General features: G+C 49.0%; 1 protein-coding gene across 2 annotated transcripts in view; it reads right to left on the bottom strand.

Moving 5' to 3' along the window:
• LOC140396748 (prosaposin-like) overlaps window positions 1–25,864 on the bottom strand; it is an 83,067-nt gene that overhangs the window by 41,991 nt on the left and 15,212 nt on the right. Inside the window, exons 3-4 of one of the 2 annotated variants that reach the window (XM_072485488.1) lie at window positions 14,328–14,420; window positions 10,912–11,061 (exon numbers count right to left, since the gene is read on the bottom strand). In XM_072485488.1, the coding sequence (XP_072341589.1) occupies window positions 10,912–11,061; window positions 14,328–14,420 (243 nt within the window). The remainder of the gene's footprint in view (window positions 1–10,911; window positions 11,062–14,327; window positions 14,421–25,864) is intronic. The other variant, XM_072485489.1, reaches the window with a different exon arrangement.

Raw genomic sequence — 25,864 nt, 5'->3', positions numbered from 1 at the left:
TCTGCATTGTATGTTCTATGTTCTAAACTAGCTGGCTTCTACACCCACACAGTGACAGTCAGGGCGGTAGTTTCCACCTTCCATCTTAGACAAGAGGCAGATTACCAATGGACCAGGGTTCAGATCAGAGGCCGGGATTCTACGCTCCTGTCCCTGGTGGTCGTCATGCCAACCGGAAGTGGAAAATAAGCAAAAAAAACAAAGCAGTTTTATGACTTTGGGAAAACAGGATATGGTCATCCACTCCTGACTTCAATGGTGGTTCGCTTTTCCTGCTGTGCAATATTGGGAACGTCAATTTAATATATTTGAACATAATGCATATTGGTTGGTCCCTAGAATCACCCTCCACCCTTTCATGCTTGATCAGAAGGGTATTTTGGCCTTTAACTTGACCGACATTCTTGAAGCTGTATATAAATGGAGTGCCCTGCATTTTGCTTGTAACTTTAAGGTTTAGTTGCCTACCTGGCACCATGCAGCACTCCCGGCACGTCAGACATAGGGCCAGGCAGCACAACATCACTTTCACAGGCATGGCTCGACCTACCAGGCCAGCAGTAATGCGATGGTGGTTTGTAATGGGCTGCAGGCAGAGAGACAGAATAAGGGAGGAGGGAAAGTGGACAGCGCCAAGGGACGGGACTGCAGTGCAGTGCAGGGGCTCAACTGGGGGAACGTTGACGAAGTTAAGGCAAGCTTTGCACATGCGCAGTGAGAGATGGCACTGTTATGGGAGGGGGTCTAGAGAATCCCAAAGTGTATCATGGAGTTCACCTGACCCACAACTTTTACTAGATTGTGGTATGGGGAGCACACGGCCCACTCTACAGGTGTGGGACAGCAGAAATGGAAAAGTATTTTTTAAAGTAAAACAATGTTTATTCTACGAACTCAAGTTTTTAAAACATACAGTGAACATCTTAGCAACCATCAATTCAAATACAACCCCCAAAGAATACAACACTAAGTCACCCTTAAGCTTTACTTGTAACATCCATAAGACTTAAAACAAAACCTTTAACAGAAGCACCTCAGGTTTAACTTCACGACTGAGAACAGTTACTATGTTGAAATCAGCAAATGGACATAAGCTTGCAGAGATTCACACACATCCTGCTGTAATTGCAGCTTTTCCAAAACTAAACCCACCCTGCAGCAAAAAGCCTAAAGCGAAAGTAAAAAGCTGACAGACAGCCCAGCTCCATCCATTCTCTGACATCACTGCAGTAATAAACACCCATTTCTTAAAGGTAGTCTCACTACAGATATTTATATACACCCCCATTTATAAACACCCATTTCTTAAAGGTACTCTCACTACAGATATTTATATACACACCCATTTATAAACACCCATTTCTTAAAGGTACTCTCACTGCAGATATTTATATACACACCCATTTATAAACACCCATTTCTTAAAGGTACTCTCACTGCAGATATTTATATACACACCCATTTATAAACTCCCATTTCTTAAAACATGACAGCATATCCTGAGTATCGGGAATTTGGAGCACAGTTGGAAGTCGGGGCAGAATGGAAAGTATTGCTTTTTGCGTTTTTCTCTTTTGTTTTCTAACTTTTAAATCTTCAGAGAGTGGCTTTGCTCTGTCGCAGCAGTAGAGGCTACAAGGAAGAGAGCTGATTAGTAACTAGTATTTCTTACTTTTACCGCTTATAGATTGTAAGGTCCTTTTGTGGCTTATCGTTTGTAAGTGCTATATTCTGTAGTAACTCAGATCAGGAAAGAGAGGCCCTACATTAATTGATATTATCTGATATTTAGTATCTTCCAAAGGTTTAATTTGAAGGGGTAAGTCATGGCAGGAGAGCTCAAAGTAGTGGTGTGCTCCTCTTGCTATATGTGGGAAGTCAGGAACATTTCTAGTGCCCGGGGATAGGATGTGTGCAGGAAGTGTCTCCAGCTGAAGCTCCTGGGCACCAGAGTTCCAGAGCTGGAGCAGTAGCTCGACTCAACATGGAGGAATAAAAAGTGTGGGTACTCAATGGTTATCGGGAATTCGACTGTAAGAGAAATAGATAGCTGTTTCTGTAGCTGCAAAAGAGACTCCAAGATGTGATATTGCCTCCTGATGCTAGGGTCAAGGATGTCTCAGAGCGGTTACATTCTGGAGAGGGGGAGGGGTGGCGGAGGATGAACAGTCCTGTGGTCGTGGTACACATTGGTACAAACCACATAGGTTAAAACAAATGGATGAAGTCCTAAAAGCAGAATACAGGAAGTAAATTGAAAAGCAGGACCTCACAGGTACTGAAATGAACGAAATGAAATGAAAATGGCTTATTGTCACAAGTAGGCTTCAATGAAGTTACTGTGAAAAGCCCCTAGTCGCCACATTCCGGCGCCTGTTCGGGGAGGCTGGTACGGGAATTGTAACGTGCTGCTGGCCTGCCTTGGTCTGCTTTCAAAGCCAGCGATTTAGCCCAGTGTGCTAAGCCAGCCCCAGGTTTGCTCTCAGGATTACTACAAGTGCAATGTGCTAGTTAGAGTAAAAATAGCAGGATATATTGGGCGGATATGTGGCTGACGAGATTGTGTGAGGGGGAGGGCTTTAGATTCCTGCGACATTGAGACCAGTTCTGGGGGGGTGGGGCCAGTTAGGATAGGACTAGGACTGATGTCCTGGGTGTCGTGTTAGGTGCACTGGTCTAACACTGGCCGCAACAGGATGCAGTTTAAACCAGAAAGATACTCCAGACCTTGAAGTAAGTTCAATCAGGTTTATTGAACTAACAGCACAGTTAGCACAGTTCTCTGTGAGTTCGACTCTCTGCTAACTTAAGTGTGGTTACTCTGTCTGACTGAACCAGACTAGCTCTTAGCCACGTGGTGGAGGTGTGAGATTGTAACAACACCCTTGACTGACTCTCTCGATGTTCATCAGTGGAAAGAGGTGGAGTGTGAGTACCTCATGTCTTTTCTAGTCAGATCCCACCCCTGAGTGTCCTGCCTGCTTATTGGTCATGTCCTGTTCTCTGTGTCCATTAGCTGCTTGTCTGTATATCATTGTGTGTGTGTCTGCATATCATGACACTGGGTGGGGGGGGGGGGGGGGGGGGGGGTAGGGGGGAGTATTTGCTAGAGTTGTTGGGGAGGGTTTAAACGAAAATGGCAGTGGGATGGGAACCTATTCAAGGAGCCAGAGGAGGCGGAAACATGGACAAGAACAAGACAGAAAGAGGAATAAGAAAAATGATCGACAGAGAAATCAAGGGCCGTAATCCTGCGCAAAGCAGTGAGAATAGGACATAAAAAAACTGTGTGCATTAACGTGGGGAGTATTCGCCATGAAACAACTGGGGCGGGATTCTCCGACCCCCGCCGGGTGGGAGAATCGCCGGGGGTTGGCGTGAATCCCGCCTCCGCCGTCCGCCCAATTCTACCCCCCCCCAAAAAAACCGGCCCGGCGTGAGTCGCGCCGCCCGCCTCGGTGAATGGCGCGGTCCGGCGTGACTCAATGGACGCCGAGGATGCACGAATTCTCCGGCCCGCGATGGGCCGAAGTCCCGCCCGCCTGTAGCCGGTCCCGCCGGCGTAAATTAGAGTTGATCCCTTACCGGCTGGACCTGGCGGTGCGGGCGGGCTCCGGGGTTCCTGGGGGGTCGCGGGGGGGGGGGGATCTGGCCCCGGGAGGTGCCCCCATGGTGGCCTGGCCCGCGATGGGGGCCCACCGATCCGCGGGCGGGCTGGTGCCGTGGGGGCACTCTATCTTCACATCTGTCTTCACCCAAGAAAACGAGGAGGTAGAATGGAACTCTGGGAGAGAGAGACTGTGAAGCTCTTCAGCAAATTGTCACAGGGACTGACAAGGTATTAAATTCATAAGTTCATAGGAGCAGAATTAGATCATTCGGCCCATCGGGTCTGCTCCAGGAGCAGCTCAAAGCAGTGGTGTGCTCCTCTTGCTACACGTGGGAAGCCAGGAACATTTCTAGTGCCCGGGGCTAAGATGTGTGCGGGAAGTGTCCCCAGCTGAAGCTCCTGGATACCAGAGTTTCAGAGCTGGAGCAGTGTCATGGAGGCGTTGGCAGGCTTAAAAGTGGCCTGGATAAATTGTGTCCCAGGATGCTGTGGGAAGTGAGGGAGGAGATTGAAGGGGCTCCGATCCAAATCCTCTGTGGCCGAGGTGGAGGTGTCAGAGTACTGGAGAACAGCGTGGTTGCACTATTGAAGAAAGGTTGTAGAGATAAGCCAGGGAACTACTGACCAGTGAGTCTCGCGTCAGTGATAGGAAAACAATTGGAGAAATTCTGAAGGAGAGAATCTCTCGCCACTTGGAGAGGCAAGGTTTGATCAGGAATAGTCAGCGTGTTTATCAGAGGGCGGTCACGCGAATACATTTTCTGAGCATGTGACCAGGGGTGTAGATGAGGGTAGTGCGGTTGATGTAGTTTACATGGATTTCAGCAAAGGTCCCACACGGGAGACAAATGCACATGGGATACAGGGTAACTTGATAAGGTGGATTCAAAATTGGCTTAGCTATAGGAGACAGAGGGTGGTGCTTTAGCGACTGGACGCCAGTGTCCAGTGGGGTACCACAGGGATCTGTGCTGGGTCCCCTATTGTTGTCATTTATATAAACGACATAGATGACTGTGTGGGGGTAGGATCAGTAAGTTTGTGGATGACACAAAGATTGGCCGGGTGGGTAACAGTGACGTTGAGTGTCTTGGGTTACAGGAAGGTGTAGACGGAATGGTCAAATGGACAGAATGTGGTAGATGGAATTTAACATTGAAAAATGTGAGGTGATATACTTTGGAAGGAGTAATGTGACCAGGAAGTATTCAGTGAGTGGCCTGACACTGGAAAGTTCCCAAGAACAAAGGGACCTTGGCGTGTTTGTCCATAGATCTCTGAAGGCAGGTTAATAGGGGGTGAAAAAGGCAAATGAGGCACTTGCCTTTATCAATCAAGATGTGGAGATGCGGCCGTTGGACTGGGGTGGGCACAGTAAGAAGTCTTACAACACCAGGTTAAAGTCCAACAGGTTTGTTTCAAATCGCTAGCTTTCGGAGCACTGCTCCTTCCTCAGGTGAATCACACACTATCACACACTTTTTACTCCTCCATGTTGAGTCGCGCCACTGCTCCTGCTCTGAAACTCTGGTATCCAGGAGCTTCAGCTGGAGATACTTCCTGCACACATCTTAGCCCCGGGCACTAGAAATGTTCCTGGCTTCCCACGTGTAGCAAGAGGAGCACACCGCTGCTTTGAGCTCTCCTGCCATGAACCCTTTAAAATAAACCTTTGGAAGATGCTAAATATTAGATAATATCAATTAATCTAGGGCCTCTCTTTCCTGATCCGGGTTACGACAGAATACAGCTTTATCAATCAAGGCATAGATTACAAAAGAAAGGAGGTCATGTTGTTGTGTAGAACTTTGGCGAGGCCACAGCTGGGGTATTGTGTGTAATTCTGGTTGTGACATTGTACGAAGGATGTGATTGCACTGGAGGGGGTGCAGAGGAGATTCACCAGGATGTTGCCTGGGATAGAACGTTTAAGTTATGAAGAGAGGTTGGATAAGCTTGGGTTGTTTTCGCTGGAGCAGAGAAGACTGAGGGGCTGCCTGATGGAGGGGTACAAGATTATGAGGGCCATGGACAGGGTGGATAGAGAGCAGCTGTTCCCCTCAGTTGAACGGTCAGTTACAAGGGGACACAAGTTCAAGTTGAGGGGCAAGAGGGTGATTGCCCCACATCCTTTAAAAAGTACCTGGATGAGACCTTGGCAGGTCATGATATTCCAGGCTATGGGCCAAGTGTTGGCAAATGGGATGAGGTCGACAGGTCAGGTGATTTTCATGTGTCGGTGCAGACCCGATGGACAAAGGGCCTCTTCTACACTGTTATTCTGTGATTCTGTGACATGGTTGCAAGGTGACCAGGGATGGGAATTGAACATCCAGTTGTATTCAGTATTTAGGAAGGAGAGGCAACAATGAAAAGGCGGGAGAGTAGTATTGCTGGTTAAAGAGGAAACTAATGCAATAGCGAGGAAAGATATTAGTTACGACAATTTGGAACATGTATGGGTGCAGCTGAGAATCCCTAAGGGACAAAACCGTTGAGGCCGATTCTCCGAGCCCCGCGCCGGGCCGGAGAAACGGAGCAACCGCGCCGCGACGCCCCCATGCCGTCGCGCGATTCTCCGAGGTGCGGAGAATCGGCGCCATTTGCGCCGGCGAGTTTGGCGCGGCGCCGGCCAAGGGCCGCCGGAATTGGGCCGAGCAGCTGCTCCGCCGCGACAGAGTCCGGCCGCCGCCGTTCCCCCCTGGTCGCTGCCGGCGGGAACCCTGCGGAAACGCTCGGGGGGGGGGCGGCCTGTGGGGGTGGGGGGGGGGGGATAGGGGGGCTCCCTCGCCGGGGGGGGAGGGGGTGCTCCGATGGTGTCTGGCCCGCGATCGGGACCCACCGATCGGCGGGCCGGCCTCTCTGACGGCGGGCCTCCTTTCCTCCGCCGGCAATGTCACATCCCTGCGCCATTGTTGTGCGGGGGCGGCCTGGGGGTGGACGACCACTGCGCATGCGCTAGTTGGCTTCTGCCCAACTGCGCATGCGCGGGACCCAAGGGTCTCCGACGCCGCGCCGATACCCGGCCCCTGCAAATCGCGCCAGGCCGCTGCCAGCCCCACGGAGGCCCCACAATAGGGGCCTGGGAACGGGCCCCGACGCCGGAATAAAACACTCCGGTTTTTTCTCCGGCGTCGGCACTTAGATTCCCGTTGGGAGAATGCCGCCTGTTGTGTGGGTTGCATATAGATCCCCAAACTGTAGTGTTGATGTCGGGACTGGCATTAAACAGGAAATTAGAGATGCATGCAATAAAGAAACATCTGTAATTATGGGTAACTTTAAGCTGCATATAGATTGGGCAAATTAAATTAGCCACAATACCGTACAGGACAAATTCCTGGAGTGTATACGGGATGGTTTTCGGGACCAATACATTGAGGAGCCAACTGGAGAACAGGGGATAAAAGCAAATTACTGCGGATGCTGGCATCTGAAACCAAAAGAGAAAATGCTGGAAAATCTCAGCAGGTCTGACAGCATCTGTAGGGAGAGAAAAGAGCGAACGTTTCGAGTCAACTTTGACAAAGGGTCACCTGGAGACCCTACTTAAGCCCACACCTCCACCCTTTCCCCGTAATCCAGTAACCCCACCTAACCCGAGGGCAATTGATCATGGCCAATCCACCTAACCTGCACATCTTTGTGGAGGAAACCGGAGCACCCGGGGGAAGCCCACGGAGGCAAGGGGAGGACGCGCAGACTCCGCACAGACAGTGCCCCAAGGCCGGGAATCGAACCCGGGACCCTGGAGCTGTGAAGCAACTGTGCTAACCACTGTGCGGCCGTGCCGTCCACAAAATCTCACTCAACTGATTCTGGCAGACCTCTTCTCTGTTCGACTGCTGGTCAGCTTCATTGAACGGTTTATTGGACAATAATACAGCATCACTCCCTGACCGGGAATCGAACCGGGGGCCGTGGCAGTGAAAGCGGCGAATCCTAGCCACTGGGCAACCAGGGTCACTGCTCCGCCCGTCTCTCCAAATTTGCTGACGATGCAAAGCAGGGACAGCTGTGAGAATGAGGCAGAGATTTTTGTGCGATTTGGAAAAGCTGAGTGGGGGGGCAAATGCATGTCGTGGAATGTGGATCAATGCGAGATTATCCACTTGGGTAGCGAAAATAGGAGGGCAGAAGGGCTATAAATTGAGAGGGGAACGAGACCTGGGTATCCTCATACACCAGTCGCTCAAGGCAAGCATGTGGGTACAGCAAGTGGTAAAGAAGGCATCATAATATACACCAGTATATCATGGTGCAGACACAGATGGACACACAGTGGGACCAATCAACACACACAACACCACAGCCAATCACCAGTTAGAGCACCCGCACTGTAAAGACAGGGGGCATCAGAGTTCCCGCTCATTCGAGCTGCAGCCTCCCAGTAGGACAGAGCTCACAGCCTGCAGCACAGATCTTCACCATGTGCTGGGTGCATCGACTGGTTAGGACAAGGCTTTAGTTCAATCTAATATTGTGTTAACCCACAGTGAAAGTATGTTAAACAGTTTCTGACTTAATAAAATAGTGTTGCACTATTTCAAGTGTCGGTGGCCTGTATGTGTTCCACGGATCCAGAGCGCCCAACACAACAGGAGGCAAATGGTAAGTTGACCTTCATCGCGAGAGGATTCGAGTACCAGCAGCAGGGTCGACTTGCTGGAGTAGTACAGGGCCTTGGTTAGGCCACACCTGGAACATTGTATCCAGTTTTGGTCTCCTTACCTGAGGAAGGATGTTCTTGCTATGGAGGGAGTGCGGCGAAGGTTTACCAGGCTCATTCCTGGGATGGCCGGACTGACGTATAAGGAGAGATTGAGTCGGTTAGGATTGTTCTCGCTGGAGTTCAGAAGAATGAGGGGGAAATCTGAAAGGTACCTATAGATTTCTAACAGGACTAGACAGGGTAGATGGACAAAGGACTTTTCCGATGCTGGGGGTGTTTCAGAACCAGGGGGTCACAGTTTGAGGATATGGGGTAGGAATGGATGAGGAGAAATGTCTTCACCCAGAGAAGGCAAGTCAATGGAAGTCTCTACCCCAGGAAACAATTGAGGCCAAAACATAGTGGGGTGGCTTCTCCATTGCCATAATGCAACAGGCTCGAAGTCTCAAGGAGCTAGGCCGTGGCGCATTCCCTCTCTGGATTCAGGAGGGCTCGACGCCACCCCCATGAGATGTGAGGGCGTTGGGGATCACCGAAGCCACCGGCAGCACGAGGGGCAGCGCCCAGACCGCTCGGGGCGAGATAGGCATCGGCCCAATGCGCAGGCCTTGAGTTAGACGATCCTGATGGTGGGAGATGAGACTGAAATGCAGCTGAACTGTGTTGCTGCACCTCGAGTGGCACCCCGTCGCATCCCTGGGCGAGTTAATGGCCACTTAATTCAGACAGAATTAGATCCAGTTCTGCACCCCACCACGTGTTCGACCAGATCCAACGCGGAGTGAGTAAATTGTGGTTAGCTTATTTGGCCGCCTGGCTCGCTACAAATACAGGGCGGCGTATGTCGATTGAGGGCTACACGCTCGCCCCAGTGTTTTAAGGGCTTTGAGTCGTCACATTACCGCGATGCAGAGCAGTGGTCCCAACCTGCTGGGTCGGGATTGACTGCGCCACTTACATCTCGACTGGCTACCTCACGGCCGAAACGGGCGGTTTCGCAGGAATTAACCGCCGTTTCCGGGCCCGGCCTTGGGAAGGTAAAACGGGCCACAGCAAAAATTCACGCGGATCCGCAGGCCCCGCCTCGCCTTTGCCCTGCTTGACCTCTGCCCGATGCAATTGTGGGCAAGGTTGAAGCTGAGCTCTAGTCATTAGAAAGCCTGGGCCTCATTGGGGCGGTTCGCTTTGCTGACTGGGCAGCGGCCTCGCCATAACGATGGTCCCGCACCACGTGATGCTACACAGCTTCGCTCCTCCTTCGGCCTGTAAAATTGTTATAGCCGCCTCAAACCGAATGTGGCGCCTCCTCCATTTTCCTCTGCGGATAATCCGATCCTGGGTTTGGTACGTCGACCAGGGTACAGCATTTCATTTGGTAAAACGGACGTTAGCCCCGTCCAAGGCCCTCACTCATTTTGACGCCGCGAAACCCCTTTACTTGACGTGTGACACATCGGCGTATGAAATTGGTGATGGGCTTTCCCACCGCACAGGACCGTCCAGTACCACTTGTCTCCAGGACGTTAATGGCTGCAAAAGGCTATTGGGCACATATAGAAAAAGAAGATCTGGTGGGTGGCTTCGGAGTCAAACGCTTCCACCAACACATTGACGGCGGCCATTTTTTCAGCAGATCAGATCATAAGCTGCTGCTGATTGGCCTCTTCACGACACTAACGCAGTCCCACCAATTGTGTCGGCACGGATCCAGAGGCGGGCTCTACTATTGGCTATGTACGAATACTCATTTGAACACCATCCGGGCACGTCGAATCCAAATGCCGACGCCTTAAGTCGACTCCCGTTGCCGGCTCTCTCGGCGGATCAGCCCAAGGCGGATGAGATCGAAGCAGTCCTCAATTTCACGGACGCCTTGCTAGTGACGGGTGCGTGCATCCACGATTGGACACGATCCGGTTAGAGCAAGAATTTACATTTTGAGTTTGGCTTTTGGCACTAGGGAGGAACAACAGAACATTTACACGGAATGATTGCTGACTGGTCATTGAATTAACCGCCTTGAATCGGGCCTTGAAATCATCTGCATCGAACGGAATGACTAGTGCAGGCAGGTATGATTCTGGCGATACTCCCCACGGTGCTGCTGAAATAGCAGGCAGAGTTTGGGCTCAAATCTGAACGTGTCTGCGTGGGTTTCCTCCGGGTGCTCCGGTTTCCTCCCGCAAGTCCCAAATGACGTGCTTGTTAGGGGAATTGGACATTCTGAACTCTCCCTCTGTGCACCCGAACAGGCGCCGTAATGTGGCGACGAGGGGATTTTCACAGTAACTTCATTGCAGTGTCAATGTAAGTCTACTTGTGACAATAAAGATTATTGTTATTATTCACAGGGTTTTCCACGTAGCTATCACAGCTCCGCAAATACTACATTGGATTCTCCGTAACCCGACCCCAAAATCGCGTTCGGCGATGGGGGGTGGGGGGGGAATCCGGTTTCGCTCACGTACTCGGGGAGTACGCCGCAGCGAGTATCCACCGCCTCAGGCCATTGCTTGAGGCCCGCCCCGCGATTCTCTGTCCTCTACCGGCTAAATTCCCATTCTCTGCCTTCTCCCCATAACCCCCGATCCCCTTCCATGCAGTAACAAGGAGCAGTGAGCTCACTCACCTTCGAGCCCGGGGATGGACTTACCACCTCTTTCTTGAGTAAGTGCGTTATTGTGCGCAGATATAAATGAACATAGTCTTGACACTGCTTTGCGAGCTCTTGGACAGCGATGGAACGACAGCCTTTGTTTAAAGCATCTCTCACACCGATCTGTCGAAAAGAGAGAAACTAGTTGACCCAGGGGCATGGTACACCGCACAGCATATAACGTGCGATACGCAAACTACACGCACAGCATAAAATACACGCACAGAGCTCATCGTGGGAAATGTATGTCAAAGACTCTGGCTGTTGGACAATAATGCATCTTATCAATCTACACGTGTCGATCCTCCCTCTCTCTATATCCAGCCACGTAGAGCTGACAGAAACTGTGGCCGTGATTTTCTTGCCACATTGCGCTCAAGAGAGAGCACAATGCGACTCGAGAATTCCGGGAGAAGCCTACAGCAGGCCTCGCAACAGCTTCTGTGCCTCGTGGGATTCTCCCACATCGGACTTCGGAATCGGAACCTCGCCCAACAAGAGAGGGACTAAACAGGGCTCGCCGAACTACCGGCCTCCCTCGATTCTCTGGCTTCACCAGGGAGGCTGCAGTCGGGCCTCTTGGTGCTGCTCCACGCAAACATGGACCAGGCGGAGCGGCAATGCCAAGATACCCGGGTGGTACTGCCAAGCCAACTGGAGCACTACCTGGGTGCCAGAGTGGGAGTGCAAGGGCGCCCAGGCGCCAGGATGACACTGCCACGGGTCAGGGGGCGAGGGGGACCATGCCCATGAAATGAGGGAGGGGGGGTTTGAAGGGGGGGGGGGAGTGCAGGGCCGGTAAGTAGGGGCCTCCAGGAGATTGGGGGGTGGTGACAGGTGGGGGTCATGGAAGGGAAGGGGTGCTGTAAGGTGGCTTGATAGTGGCCTGGAGGGGAGACCAGGCCGGATTCTTCCGCCCCGCCTACCGCACGATCGCCACGGGCGAGACACGGGCAACAGAAAAGTCCATTGACCTTGTTTTGTTACGCTCTTGTCGTAGCATAACCTGCTTCCTTGAGGTGCACTCTGAGAAAGGAAGGTTCAGACTTGGAGATAGCTTCAACAAGTTTATTAAACTGTTAACTATTCTCCTACTTGGATTCGACGCTACTGTTGATCCTGCTATAGCTACTCAGACTGACTAACCAGTCTGCTACAATCCACGTGGTGGTTGTGATGTTCAATCAACCCTGTGTCTGTACTCACTGAGTGTCTCCACTGGAAAGAGACTGAGCATGTGTGATGTGTCCTTTTATATGGGTTGGTGTAATGTCCTCCTGCGGTAGTGTCACCTCTGTGTGTATCGTGAATGCCCATTGGTCGTGTCCTATCTTACTGACCTATTGGTTGACTGTCTGTCATGTCTCTGGTGCTCCCTCTAGTGTCTAGCTAGGTGTAGTGTATGCACATTAACCCTTTGTGTACTTACAGTGATGTATATCACCACAGACCTTGGGCGGGATTCTCCGGATAATCCTGCCCTAAGTGTGGGCTAAATCGGTGAGAAGCTCCCGAAGGCCCCAGAAAATGACTACGTGCCATTGAATAGCGATGGGGAACTCAGCGGCAGCAGGCTCTCTGAAAAACCCGCCAAGAATTCACTTGGAGCGGGATTCTCCGGCTGGGCTTCCCGGGCGACCAGAGAATCCCTCCAGAGGTCAATGGATTTTCCCCATTGTCGGCATCTCGCCCACGAACCTGCCTCCCATCCACTGACTCCATCCACACCTCCCGCTGCCTGGGGAAAGCGGGCAGCATAATCAAAGACCCCTCCCACCCGGCTGACTCACTCTTCCAACTTCTTCCATCGGGCAGGAGATACAGAAGTCTGAGAACACGCACGAACAGACTCAAAAACAGCTTCTTCCCCGCTGTTACCAGACTCCTAAATGACCCTCTTATGGACTGACCTCATTAACACTACACACTGTATTCTTCATCCGATGCCAGTACTTATGTAGTTACATTGTATATGTTGTGTTGCCCTATTATGTATTTTCTTTTATTCCCTTTTCTTCTCATGTACTTAATGATCTGTTGAGCTGCTCGCAGAAAAATACTTTTCACTGGACCTCGGTACACGTGACAATAAACAAATCCAATCCAATCCAATACCACTAATCATGTAGAACATAGAATACATAGAACATAGAATTTACAGTGCAGCAGGAGGCCATTCAGCCCATCGAGTCTGCACCAGCTCTTGGAAAGAGCACCCTACTTAAGCCCACACCCCCACCCTATCCCCGTAACCCCACCTAACCTTTTGGACACGAAGGGCAATTTAGCACGGCCAATCCCCCTAACCTGCACGTCTTTGGACTGTGGGAGGAAACCGGAGCACCCGGAGGAAACCCACGCAGACAAGAACGTGCAGACTCCGCACAGACAGTGACCCAAGCCGGGAATCGAACCTGGGACCCTGGAGCTGTGAAGCAACAGTGCTAACCACTTTGCTACCGTGCTGCCCCTATCTTCAGATCATGTGGGCAGTACAGTCGCCCCAGTCCCACATTAACCCAGTCCTGAACACCTGACTAGGGGCTGTTTAGCACAGGGCTAAATCGCTGGCTTTGAAAGCAGACCAAGGCAGGCCAGCAGCACGGTTCAATTCCCGTAACAGCCTCCCTGAACAGGCGCCGGAATATGACGACTAGGGGCTTTTCACAGTAACTTCATTTGAAGCCTACTTGTGACAATAAGCAATTTTCATTTCATTTTTCATTTCATTACAGGTACAGCAGTAGGATTGTACCGGGGAGTGGTATCAGTGAGGAGTAAAGCCCGCTGCAAGCTTTGACACTCTTATCACCCTCAAGTCCAGGGCACCTCATGACTGCTGCTGAGGCAGGAAGAGCTGGGACAGACAATGACAAGACTCCCCTTGAAAGCCAGATGCTGCTATGCGGAGGATTCTCAGTGGGGTGATCCTGCTGTGATCACAGAGCCAGTCCCTGGAATCAGCTTTGCAGCAGCAATAGTTCAGATTGTGACCATGGCTCCAGGCACCATGATTCAATGGTAACGACAGGTGATATACCTTCAATTCACCGAGAGGCAGAGAGAGCGAGTGAACATTAGGCTTTATTAATCATGAACTTGCCTAGCCAGAGTCGGTTGTACAGATGAGTGCCGCCCACAGGTGGCCGGTCTATATATGGCCCCGGTGAGGGCGGAGCCCACCGGGGTTACAGTACAGTACCTGGAAGCAGCTCGTATCACCACTTCCAGGTCATAGGTCATAGGTTACAGTATCATGCATGCATGAGGTGATTACATTCACCACAACTGGGATAACTGAATATTTAACATTAAAATGTTCAGAGACTGGGTTCCCTGCGTTACCCTCGCCCTGACCCAAACGCCTTTTCCTTATTACTGATCAGTACCTGCTGTACTTTGACCTTCCGCGGGGCAGTGGCCTTCCACTTGCTAACTGCCTCACGCGTGAATGTTTTACACACTTTGCAGTTTTTGTCATCCTGAAAAACAAGAAGGAATTTGTTGGAATTGCAGTTCACGGTGAATATCTCTTTGTCACGATACAGCTGTTACAATGGGGCATCAAATTAGCAGAAACATTTCTATTATTCCACACTACCTCCCAGTTTTCCAGATGTCCTCTCCTCACAAGTGTCATGCGGGAGTGCCTTTAAGACGCGGATGTTGAAGCAATGTACCTTTAAGAAATGCAGTGATGTCAGAGAGTGGGCGGAGCTGGGCTTTAGATCAGCCATTTTGCAGTTTTTTAGTTTCAGTTTTGGGAGCGAGCAGCTAAAAGGTGCCTGGCTGGTTTGCTGCGAGAGGCTTGAAAGGAAAAAGCCAGTTTGAGGAGAAAGCTGGGAGCGGCTGTGTGCTGCTTGGAAGGAGAAAGCTAAGTTTAAAAACAGCTTGGGAGTGTCTGTGTTTGCAGTGAGCTGGACCTGCTGTGATCTCTGCCATGAAAGACTATCTCTGGATCATTTGGGTGATTTAAACTCATAATAGTAAAGCCTTTAACCTGATGTGTTTCTGTTTAAAGATGTTAAGTCTCTTGGATGTTGAAAGGAATAACTGAAGGATTATTTAGTGTTGTAATATTTTTGGGGTTATCTTTGAAGTAAGGGGTGTTAAGAGATCCAATGTTTATTTAAAAAGTTGAGTTCATGGAATAAACATTATTTTGTGTTTAAAAACCATTTGTCCATAATTGCTGTATCACATCTGGAGAACAGGCCGTGTGCTCGGGAAAGCAACAATAGCATTAAAGGGGGAGGTTGGTTGAACTCCATGATCCATTTTGGGGTTCTGAAAACGCCTCGCCTGTAACACAAGGTCAAGACGACTGGGTATGTGACTCAACCGAGCTTCGTGAATATACAAGCCAGGACAGTGAGCGTTGGTGGGCTATTTGACTGTTGTGCTATCACAATGAGCACCCACAGGCAAAAATGGACAGGAGGAATGTGCGTCTGTGCAGTGCAATGACACATCGGTGCTTTTTAAATGCTTCACAAACAACGAGTTCCGTTTTGACGGCAAAACGCTGCATTTATATGCATCCAGGTTGCATACAGCGGAGGACAGTTAGCACACGATCGAACAAAATCCGTGGGGCGCGATTCTCCGGATTGTGGAAGAGAGCAGGAATTGCTGTGAGCTCCCTGATGCGTGGGTGGCGAGGTCGGCAATGCAATCTGACAGTAACTGGTCCACAGCGAGGCCCCACATGCTTCGCACCACAAATGGAGGCTCGCCAACCATGGCCCCAAAGTTTGGGAACCTGGGGCTGGGGAGGGAGGGATATCCTGATCCCCCGAGGGTCCTGCAAAGTGAGCCAGGGGTGAAGCGGCAGCGACCGTGAGCTCAGGATGTGCGAGCGGGAGGACCGACCTCCAGTCCTGCAAGAAGGTCAACGGCCCACACCGGAGCCGCACGCGGACGTTTACACCCTCCATCCAAGACCGTCCCCCCCCAGGCCTCTGGGTCACATTCTGGTGAGCACCACACAGCCGCTGATGTACATCAGATGGTGGCGGGAACAGCCAGGCATGACAGTAGTCGGAGGGCTGCTGGATCCCAGGGCTCAGTCGGGTCCCAGCCAGATGCTGACTCCAGGCTATCTAGAGCTGATGGAGACATTAAGGATCGGCCGTGACATTCAGAGGGAGATGTCAGCGAAACTCCAGCAAGTCCATAGCCGATTACTTTTTTAATAATCTTTAGCGTCACAAGTTGGCTTACATTAACACTGCAATGAAGTTACTGTGAAAATCCCCTCGTCGCCACATTCCGGCGCCTGCTCGGGTCACAGAGGGAGAATTCAGAATGTCCAATTCACCTAATAGATCCCTGAAAGTTGCCACCCAGGTTGATAGGGTTGTGAAGAAGGCCGATGGAGTGTTGGCCTTTATTGGTAGAGGGATTGAGTTCCGGAGTCAGGAGGTCATGTTGCAGCTGTACAGAACTCTGGTACGGCCGCATTTGGAGTATTGCGTACAGTTCTGGTCACCGCACTACAGGAAGGACGTGGAGGCTTTGGAGCGGGTGCAGAGGAGATTTACCAGGATGTTGCCTGGTATGGAGGGAAAATCTTATGAGGAAAGGCTGATGGACTTGAGGTTGTTTTCGTTGGAGAGAAGAAGGTTAAGAGGAGACTTAATAGAGGCATACAAAATGATCAGGGGGTTGGATAGGGTGGACAGTGAGAGCCTTCTCCCGCGGATGGATATGGCTGGCACGAGGGGACATAACTTTAAACTGAGGGGTAATAGATATAGGACAGAGGTCAGAGGTAGGTTCTTTACGCAAAGAGTAGTGAGGCCGTGGAATGCCCTACCTGCTACAGTAGTGAACTCGCCAACATTGAGGGCATTTAAAAGATTATTGGATAAACATATGGATGATAATGGCATAGTGTAGGTTAGATGGCTTTTGTTTTGGTGCAACATCGTGGGCCGAAGGGCCTGTACGGCGCTGTATTGTTCTATGTTCTATGTTCTAACAAGTACGTCTTTCGGGACTTGTGGGAGGAAACTGGAGCACCCGGAGGACACCCACGCAGACACGGGGAGAACGTGCAGACTCCGCACAGACAGTGACCCAAGCCAGGAATCGAACCTGGGACCCTGGCGCTGTGAAGCCACAGTGCTATCCACTGTGCTACCGTGTAACAAAGGTTACGGGCACAGAGGTGGCGCCAGCAGTGAGTGGCACCGAGACCAACCCCGCTAGGATGGCAACTGCAAAGGACAGCCTGGCGCACGACGTCAGCAGCATTGGTGGTGTTCAAGGCATGGCGCAGTCGATTGAGGGTCACAGCAGGATGTCCAACTCACTGGGTGACGTGATGCAGCGCTAGGCGCACCCTGATGAGGTGCTGTGGGATACATCAGACAGGGAAAGGCCGAGATGCTGCGGAGCTTGTCCCAGTCGCAGGTGGGCATTGCCGAGTCGCGGCAGAGCGTGGCCCAGTCGCCGAGGACCATCGCCGAGAGCGTCGACATCACGGCGCAGACATCGGGGGGCCCCCAGGGCTGGCAGGGCCTGATGACGCAGGGGTGGCCGGGGCTCAATCCGACTGCCCGTCGCTCCCGAGGGGCACCAACCGGCAGGACGTGGGCGCAGGGTGGCCACCCAGAACCATCCTACGGAGTGACAACAATGGCCACCAGCTCTCCCGGGTTCCGCCACTCTGACGAAGGCCCATTCCGTAGTCCGCACTCGGAACAGGGTGGCACGGCTGTTCATGTGCCGCCGTCAAGTGCGACGGGTCCCTAGAGCCCACCAGCATTCACCATCAGGAGCATCGAAGGCCACGTGGATGGATAAGCAGCAGGCTGCCTCCACCTCTGATGTGCAGCCCTGGGGATACACCAAGACGTAGAGCAAGGAAAGCGAAGCACATTGAAGCATCAATGAGGGGGGTACTGGAGCGGGGCGGGGGTAGGTATGGGGTCAGGCGTGGAAGGTACGTGGGGGGGAAGGGGGCTAGCGGCACGGGACCTTCGGGAGAGTGGGGCAGTGGTGTGCACTTGTTCGAGAAACATTAAAATACCCGCAACGCAACCAGTCTCTTTGTCGCGCGAAGCGATCTGACCACCAATCGCAGGCCCCCACCCCCAGGCATGGGAACCTGCCCTCCTCCCTCCCCCCCTCCCCCGGCCGCCTCCCCTCCCCCACCCAACACGCACGCACACCCGGCCGTGAGCACGTGCCCACGGCTGGGGTTCCGTTTCCTGGGCGAGCGAAGGTTGGCTGCTGTGCCTGTGTTCAAGCGTGGTGCGAATGGGCCCCACATGCTACACGGCACCCCCCCCCCCCCCCACCCGCGGGAATCCACTTGGGATGGGTGAAATGCTCACTTCCCCACGATTGCCAATTCCCTATTAGCAACAGCCTTCAGCTGAACAGCTAGAGGCCTCCGCTGTCAGCGGGAGTTATGGGTCTGTCATGTGAGTGTTCCTTCAAGAAAGGTTTTTGTCTTATCAAATGGCTTCAGTGATGTCATTATATGGGTGGAGCTGGGCTGTGGCTGTGAGAAAGTTTTGCTTTTGCTTTCATAATTTGACTCCTGTGGACTCAGATTGAGAAACTCAATGTTTTTGCCTTTCTCTCGCTATTTTCCTTTCAAAGGTCTGTTCCAGTAAATAACCTGCTGTTTTGGTAACTCAAAGATATGTTTGCTTTCCGGAAGGGTTTAAATCTGCTGGTGAGACGGGGTCAGAATCTCAAGAAAAGTCAGTCTTATTGAAGTGAGAATACAGAGTGCGGGGCCACGCCCTTGAAAAGGGTTTTGGTTTATCAGATTTAGTTTTTGAATTGGAACAGTTAAGGGGGAATTCCCGAAATATCCTACGTAGATTACTGTAGCTGAGGAGTGTCTTTATGTTTCTAATTGATTAAAAAATCTTGCTGCGTGCTTATATAAATGTTAACTAAGTTCTTGGATTAAGGCTTATTTCGATTGAAGTGTCCAGGGAGACTGTCAAATCACACCTCAAGCGAAGGCTCTTGTGCTCACCCGAGCCAAATTCAACAAAACATAGTATACTTTGGCGTTTTTAAACTCTGGCCCAAAACTAAATTGGGGGCTCGTCCGGGATAAAAGTCTATCTTTCGTGATTGGGTTGGCTTAGTGAACTTAATGACAGTGAGGGGTGAGCATATTTGTGATTGCTATTCAGGTATTGTATTCAAAGTTAAATAAGGAGTGTGTTGTGGACAATGGCTCTTTCAGAGGCTCAGAGATTTTTGGGGGTGGAGGAGGTCACGTGCAGTACCTTAGAAACGGAGACTAAAAAAAGGCTTTTAGGTATGGCAAAAAAACATTGCAGTTAACAATGCCTGACAAAATACGAAAAGGAAGTAATTGCGGCGGTAGCTGAGCATTTAAAATTGCCCGAGACACAGTCAGAATCATTGGAAATGGCAAGAATTCAATTTTCTGATCAAGCAGCTTGAACATGAAAAAGAATGAAAGCACCTTTGACGTGAAAAAGAATTAAAAGCTTGAATTCAAAATGAGGGAATAGAAAGACTAGCCCTAGCAGAACAAAAAGCGAGAGAAAGGCAGGTACAGATCAGGGAAAAAGAAAAAGAGGGAGAGGAAAGGGAAAAAGAACGAATAGCCCGAGCAGAACAAAATGCGAGAGAAAGGGAGGTGCAGATCAGGGGAAAAGAAAAGGAGAGAGAGACTTTGAACTTCAGAAACTGGCAGGAAATGTGAATGTCAGTTAAAATTGGCAGAGGTCAAGAGAAACGTACAGTCTGAGGATAGTGAGAAAGAGCAAGAGTGTCATTGTCAAAGGTTTGGTGGGGATCTATTGAAATATGTCCAAGCATTGCCAAGGTTTGATGAGAAGGATGTAGAAGCTTTTTTCATTTTATTTGAGAAGGTGGCGAAACAAATGAAATGGCCACAGGACATGTGGGCACTGATTCAAACAAAGCTGGTAGGTAGGGCTAGTGAAGTGTTTGCATCACTACCGGAGGCGGTATCTGGGATGTATGAGAAGGTGAAAGAATCCATCTTAAGTGCATTTGAACTAGTGCCTGAAGCCGACAGACAAAGGTTTAGAATTTTAAGGAAAGAACCTGTTCCATAGAGTTTGAAAGGATCAGAGTAATTTTGACAGGTGGATAGGGGCTTTGAAAATAGACCAAATGTACCAAGCTCTCAGAGAAATTATAATGTTGGAGGAGTTTAAAAATCAATCCCTGATGTTGTGAGAACTCATGTGGAAGAGTAGAGGGTTAAAACTGCGAGGTTAGCAGCAGAAGTGGCAGATGATTATGAATTAGTTCATAAATCAAAGTTTGGTTTCCAACATCAGTTTCAGCCTGTCAGGGATAAACTGGGGACATGAGAAATACTCAAGTGGTAAAGGTAAAAGGAATCTGATGGGAGACAATAAAGAGAGTGTACCTCAGATTAAAAAAGAAATCCAGGAGGGTGGAAGAGGAATGATAAGTTTCAGATGTTTTCACTGTAATAACTAGGCCATGTAAAGTCACAGGGTTGGGAGTTGAAGAAAAGCACTGGGAAGGCTGATGTGGTAAAACAGGATAAGCCAGTGGGGTTTGGTAAAATGGTAAAGGAAAGCCCAAGTGAAGCGAAGGAGATGCAAAAGAATGTACAGCCTGATCAAGAGGTGATTGATAAGAAGGTGCCAGATCTCTTTTAAGAATTTACCTGTGTGGGTAAAGTTTACTCATGTGTATCAGCAGGAGCAGGTAAAGAAGTCACAATTTTAAGAAATACAGGAGCTAGTCAATCTTTTATGGTAAGAGATGAGGAGTTATGTAGTTTGGGAGGAATATTGCCAGAAAAGGTGGTAATATGTGGAATTCAGGGTGAGAAGAGTAGTGTTCCATTATATAAGGTGAGGTTGGAGAATCCAGTGAAGAGTGGTGAAGTGGTAGTAGGAGCAATAGATAGACTATCTTGTCCAGGAATAGTTTATCTTGGGTAATGATATAGCTGGATCGCAGGTGGGAGTGATGCCTACTGTGGTTGATAAGCCAGTGGAATATCAGACAACTGAAGCGTTGAAGGACAAATATCCTGGGATTTTACCGGATTGTGTAGTAACAAGATCGCAAAGTGACAGGTTAAGACAAGAGAAGAAATCAAAGAGTGAAGATGAAGTTGAAACGATTTTTGATCAGATCATTGGAAAAGAAGAGGTGGAAGATGAGGTGGATATTTTTAGTTCAGGAAAATTGGCGCAATTACAATAGAAAGATATAGAAATAAAACGATGTATCAGAAAGCATACACGGGAGAGGAATCTGAGTGTATACCAGAATGTTATTACCTTAAAAATGATGTCTTAATGAGAAAATTGAGACATATACAGGTGGATGAAAAGTGGGCAGAGGTTTATCAAGTAGTATTGCCGGTGGGGTATAGAAAGGAGGTGTTGCGAGTTGCACATGAGGGCAGCACGGTAGCATTGTGGATAGCACAATTGCTTCACAGCGCCAGGGTCCCAGGTTCGATTCCGGCTTGGGTCACTGTCTGTGCGGAGTCTGCACATCCTCCCCGTGTCTGCGTGGGTTTCCTCCGGGTGCTCCGGTTTCCTCCCACAGTCCAAAGATGTGCAGGTTAGGTGGATTGGCCATGGTAAATTGCCCTTAGTGTCCAAAATTGCCCTTAGTGTTGGGTGGGGTTTACTGGGTTATGGGGATAGGGTGGAAGTGTTGACCTTGGGAAGGGCGCTCTTTCCAAGAGCTGGTGCAGACTCGATGGGCCGAATGGCCTCCTTCTGCACTGTAAATTCTATGAAATCTATGTACCAGTGGGAGGTCATTTGGGAATAAGGAAAACTCAAGCTAATATCCAGAAACATTTTTATTGGCCTGGACTACATAAAGATATAGTTAACTTTTGTCGATCATGTCACACATGTCAAGTTATAGGGAAACCTCAAGCAGTGATAAATCCAGTGCACTTAATACCCATTCCATCATTTGAGGAACCTTTTACAAGGGTCCTAATTGATTGTGTAGGACCGCTTCCTAAAATGAAAAGTGGAAATCAATATCTTTTGACTATAATGGATGTGTCTACACGGTTTCCAGAGGCCATTCCAGTACGTAATATTGCAGCTAAAAAGATTGTGGACGAGTTACTTAAATTTCTTACCAGCTATGGACTACCCACAGAAATACAATCGGATCAAGGATCAAATTTTACCTCAAGGTTATTCGAAAAAGTTATGGATAGCTTAGGAGTAAAACAATTTAAATCAATTGCACACCATCCAGAATCGCAGGAAGAGTTAGAAAGGTGGCATCAGACATTAAAGACAATTGTTAAGGGCTTATTGTCAAGATTATCCAGAGGATTGGGATAAAGGAATTCCATTTGCATTGTTTGCAATTAGGGATGCACCTAATGAGTCAACCAAATTCAGTCCTTTTAAACTAAGTTTTGGTCATGAGGTAAGAGGTAAGAGGACCATTGAAATTGATTAAGGAGAAATTGGTGCTTGAGCAGTCTAAAACAATGTTATTGGATTGCATGTCAGATTTTAGGGAACGATTAAATAGAGCAGAGGAATTGGTCAGACAACATTTAGAAGGTGCACAGCATCTGATGAAACAGGTAGCCAACAAGAAAGCCAGTGTTTTGTGGACCTCATCAGATTGAAAGGAAATTGAGTGAGGTGAAGTATTTGGTAAGAACGCCAGATAGAAGGAAGACTCACCACGTGTGCATTGTGAATATGCTTAAAAGGTATTTTGAAAGGGAAGGAGAGCAAAAGGAGGAGGTTTTAATGATTCCAACTCAAAGTGACGAACCAAATCCAGATGACTCTGAATTTGACATTCCTCAAACTAAATTGGATAATGAGGATGTTCTTAAAAATTGGGAAAAATTGTTGAGTTACCTTCCAGAGGAAAAACGGACTGACCTGAAAGTTATCACATGGGCAAGTTTGTGGAGATAAGTTTGGAAGTACTAAAATGGTTATACATGATGTAGATGTGGGAAATGCTGTTCCAATCAAACAACATCCATATAAACTTAACCCTCTAAAATTAGCACAGGTTCAAAAAGAAAGTGAAAGTATGCTTAAAAATGGCATAATTGAAGTGGGTTGCAGCCAATGGAGCTCACCCATAGTGATGGTACCAAAACCAGACATTACCCAATGATTGTGTGTGAACAATAGAAAGGTTAATGCAGTTACAAGAACGGACTCTTATCCTATCCCACGTTTGGAGGATTGCATTGAGAAGGTCGGACAATAAACTTTTATCTCCAACCTGGATTTGCTGAAAGGTTACTGGCAGGTACATTTACCCAAAAGGGCGAAGGAGATTTCAGCTTTTGTGACTCCAAATGGTATATACCAATTCAATGTTATTTGGCATGAAAAACGCCCCAGCCACATTTCAAATGTTAATTAACAAAGTCATTTCAGGATTCATCAATTGTGCGGGGTACATCGACAATCTGGTGATTTTTAGTCAGACATGGAAAGAACATTTGAAGCATCTGATGGAGTTATTCGATCGACTTCAGGAGGCGGGTTTGGTGGTAAACCTCGCCAAAAGTGAATTTGGAAAAGCCCAAGTCACGTTTCTTGGCCACACAATCAGACGTGGAACAAATGGTCCCACAGTCTGTGAAAACAGGTTCTTGGGGAGATTATTGGGGAGTTTCCAATACCCTCGACACCAAGGGAAATAATGCGATTTCTTGGCATGAGTTGTTGTTACTGTCAATTTGTGCCAAATTTTAGCAGCGTGGTTACTCCACTGACGGACTTGCTGAAGAAGCGGAGTGTCAACAGGCATTTGACGGCCTGAAGGCTGTGTCAACCATTGCTCCTGTGTTGGCCGCCCCAAATTACACAAAACCATTTAAGGTGGCTATCGATGCGAGTGATGTGGGTGTAGGTGCTGTGCTCTTACAAGAAGACGACGAAGGAATCGAGCTGCCTATTGGGTATTTTTCAAAGAAATTAAACGATCACCAGAAGAAGTATTCAACGATTGAAAAGGAGACTTTGAGCTTGGTGCTAGCTTTGCAACATTTAAACATTTATGTTACCAGCAATTCGTCTGAAACAATTATATATATACTGATCATAATCCATTGATGTTTTTGGAGAAATTCAAGAATAGAAATGCCAGACTGTTTCGATGAAGTTTATTATTACAGCCATTTAATTTAAAACTTATACATGTGGCAGGACGAGAAAACGTGATAGCCGATGCTTTGTCGCGAATGTGATGAAGAGAAGCAGGTTCGATGGTGGAAGACGAAGAACTAAAATCAACTGTATTATTGTAAATGTTTGCCTATTTTGGTGTTTTCAAATGTATGCATGTTTATTGTCAAGTGTTCGAAATTGCAAGTGAAAAGGTGAAAAATAAACCATCCTTGAAGTTGATGGTTTATTTTTTTTCTTGGGGGAGGTGTCATGTGAGTATCTCTTTCAGAAAGGCTTTTGTCCTATCACATGGCTTCAGCAATGTCATTGTGTGGGTGGAGCTGGGCTGTGGCTGTGTGAAAGTTTTACATTCGCTTTCAGATTTGACTGCTGTGGACTCAGACAGAGAAAATAAGTGTTTTGGTTCTGCCTCTCTCTCAATTTTCATTTTAAATATCAGTAAAAAAAAGAACATTGATTATAGCTACCTACTGCTTTGGTAGCTTAAAAGATATAGCTTGCTTTCCGGAAGGGTTTAAACCTGCCGGTGAGATGGGGTCAGGATCTCAGGAAAAGCCAGTCTTGTTCAAGTGAGAATGCAGAGTGATGGGCCAACGTCCTTGAAAAGGGGTTTATAGGATTTTGTTTTGGAATTGGAACAGTTAAGGGGGAATTCATTAAGTGTTATACATAGAGTACTGTAGCTGTGTGGGTCTTAATGTTTGTAATTGATAAAAGTCTTGCTGTGTGTTTATATAAATGTTAACTAAGTTCTTAGAATAAAGCATGTTTGGATTAAAGTATTCAGAAAGACTGCTAAATAACATCTCCTGTGCTCACCCTAGCCAAATTCAACATAAAAAGTTTTTGGTCAGGTGACCACTTTGGAGTTTTTAAACCATGGCCCACGGAAGTGGTCGGTGGTCAAACAGGCAGTTTGCACGTCGGAGAACTATATAAACTTTGACATGGACCAAACTCAACAGGATGCCCGGGAGCAGGTTTATCCACCATCGCCATGATGCCCCAGGTCCAGGGGCTGATAGACAGCGCGCATATCGCCTTGTGCTCACCGGGCCATCTGGGAGTTACATCCTGAGTAGGTCATACATCCGCGGAATCTTCAAGGACCACCCAAGGATGAGCGGCTGGCTCTTGGGGGATAAAGGGTACCCGCTTAGGACAAGGCCAGTGACGCCAGTACAGAGGCCAGAGACCGAAGCAGAGACCCGATACAATGAGGCCCATGTGGCTGTCATTGAGTGGTGAAACAGACTGCTCAAGGTGTGGTTCCGATGCCTCGACCACTCCGGAGGTGCTCTGAATATTTCTCCCGGAGGGTCGCTGCTTTGTGGTGGTCTGTGTCCTCCACAACCTGGCACAGCAGTGGGGTGACGTGCTGGGGGTTGGGGATGAGGAACATGTGCCCATCGAGGAGGAGGAGTAGGAGGACAAGGGTGGTGAGCGGCGCCGGACCAGCAGGCTGGAGGACGAGCCCGGGGATCAACCGGAGGACCAGGGAGGCCCTCGTACTCTTCCGCCTCACATCGAACTTGGCCAGGTCCACCATCACTACCTTCCCCATCCCCCCACCCTCCCAGGGTATGTGTAACATCACTCCAAGGCACCTATCACTGAAGCCATGTGATAGGACAAAAACCTTTCTCAAAGGTACTCTCACATGACACCTCCCCCCAAGAAAAAAAACCCAGCAACTTCAAGTCTCGTTTCATTTTTCACCTTTTCACTTGCAATTTCGAACACTTGACAATAAACAT

Source organism: Scyliorhinus torazame, chromosome 20 (assembly GCF_047496885.1).
Source record: "Scyliorhinus torazame isolate Kashiwa2021f chromosome 20, sScyTor2.1, whole genome shotgun sequence".
NCBI classification, from domain to species: Eukaryota; Metazoa; Chordata; class Chondrichthyes; order Carcharhiniformes; family Scyliorhinidae; genus Scyliorhinus; species Scyliorhinus torazame.
This window is presented reverse-complemented; position numbering and strand designations above follow the sequence as displayed.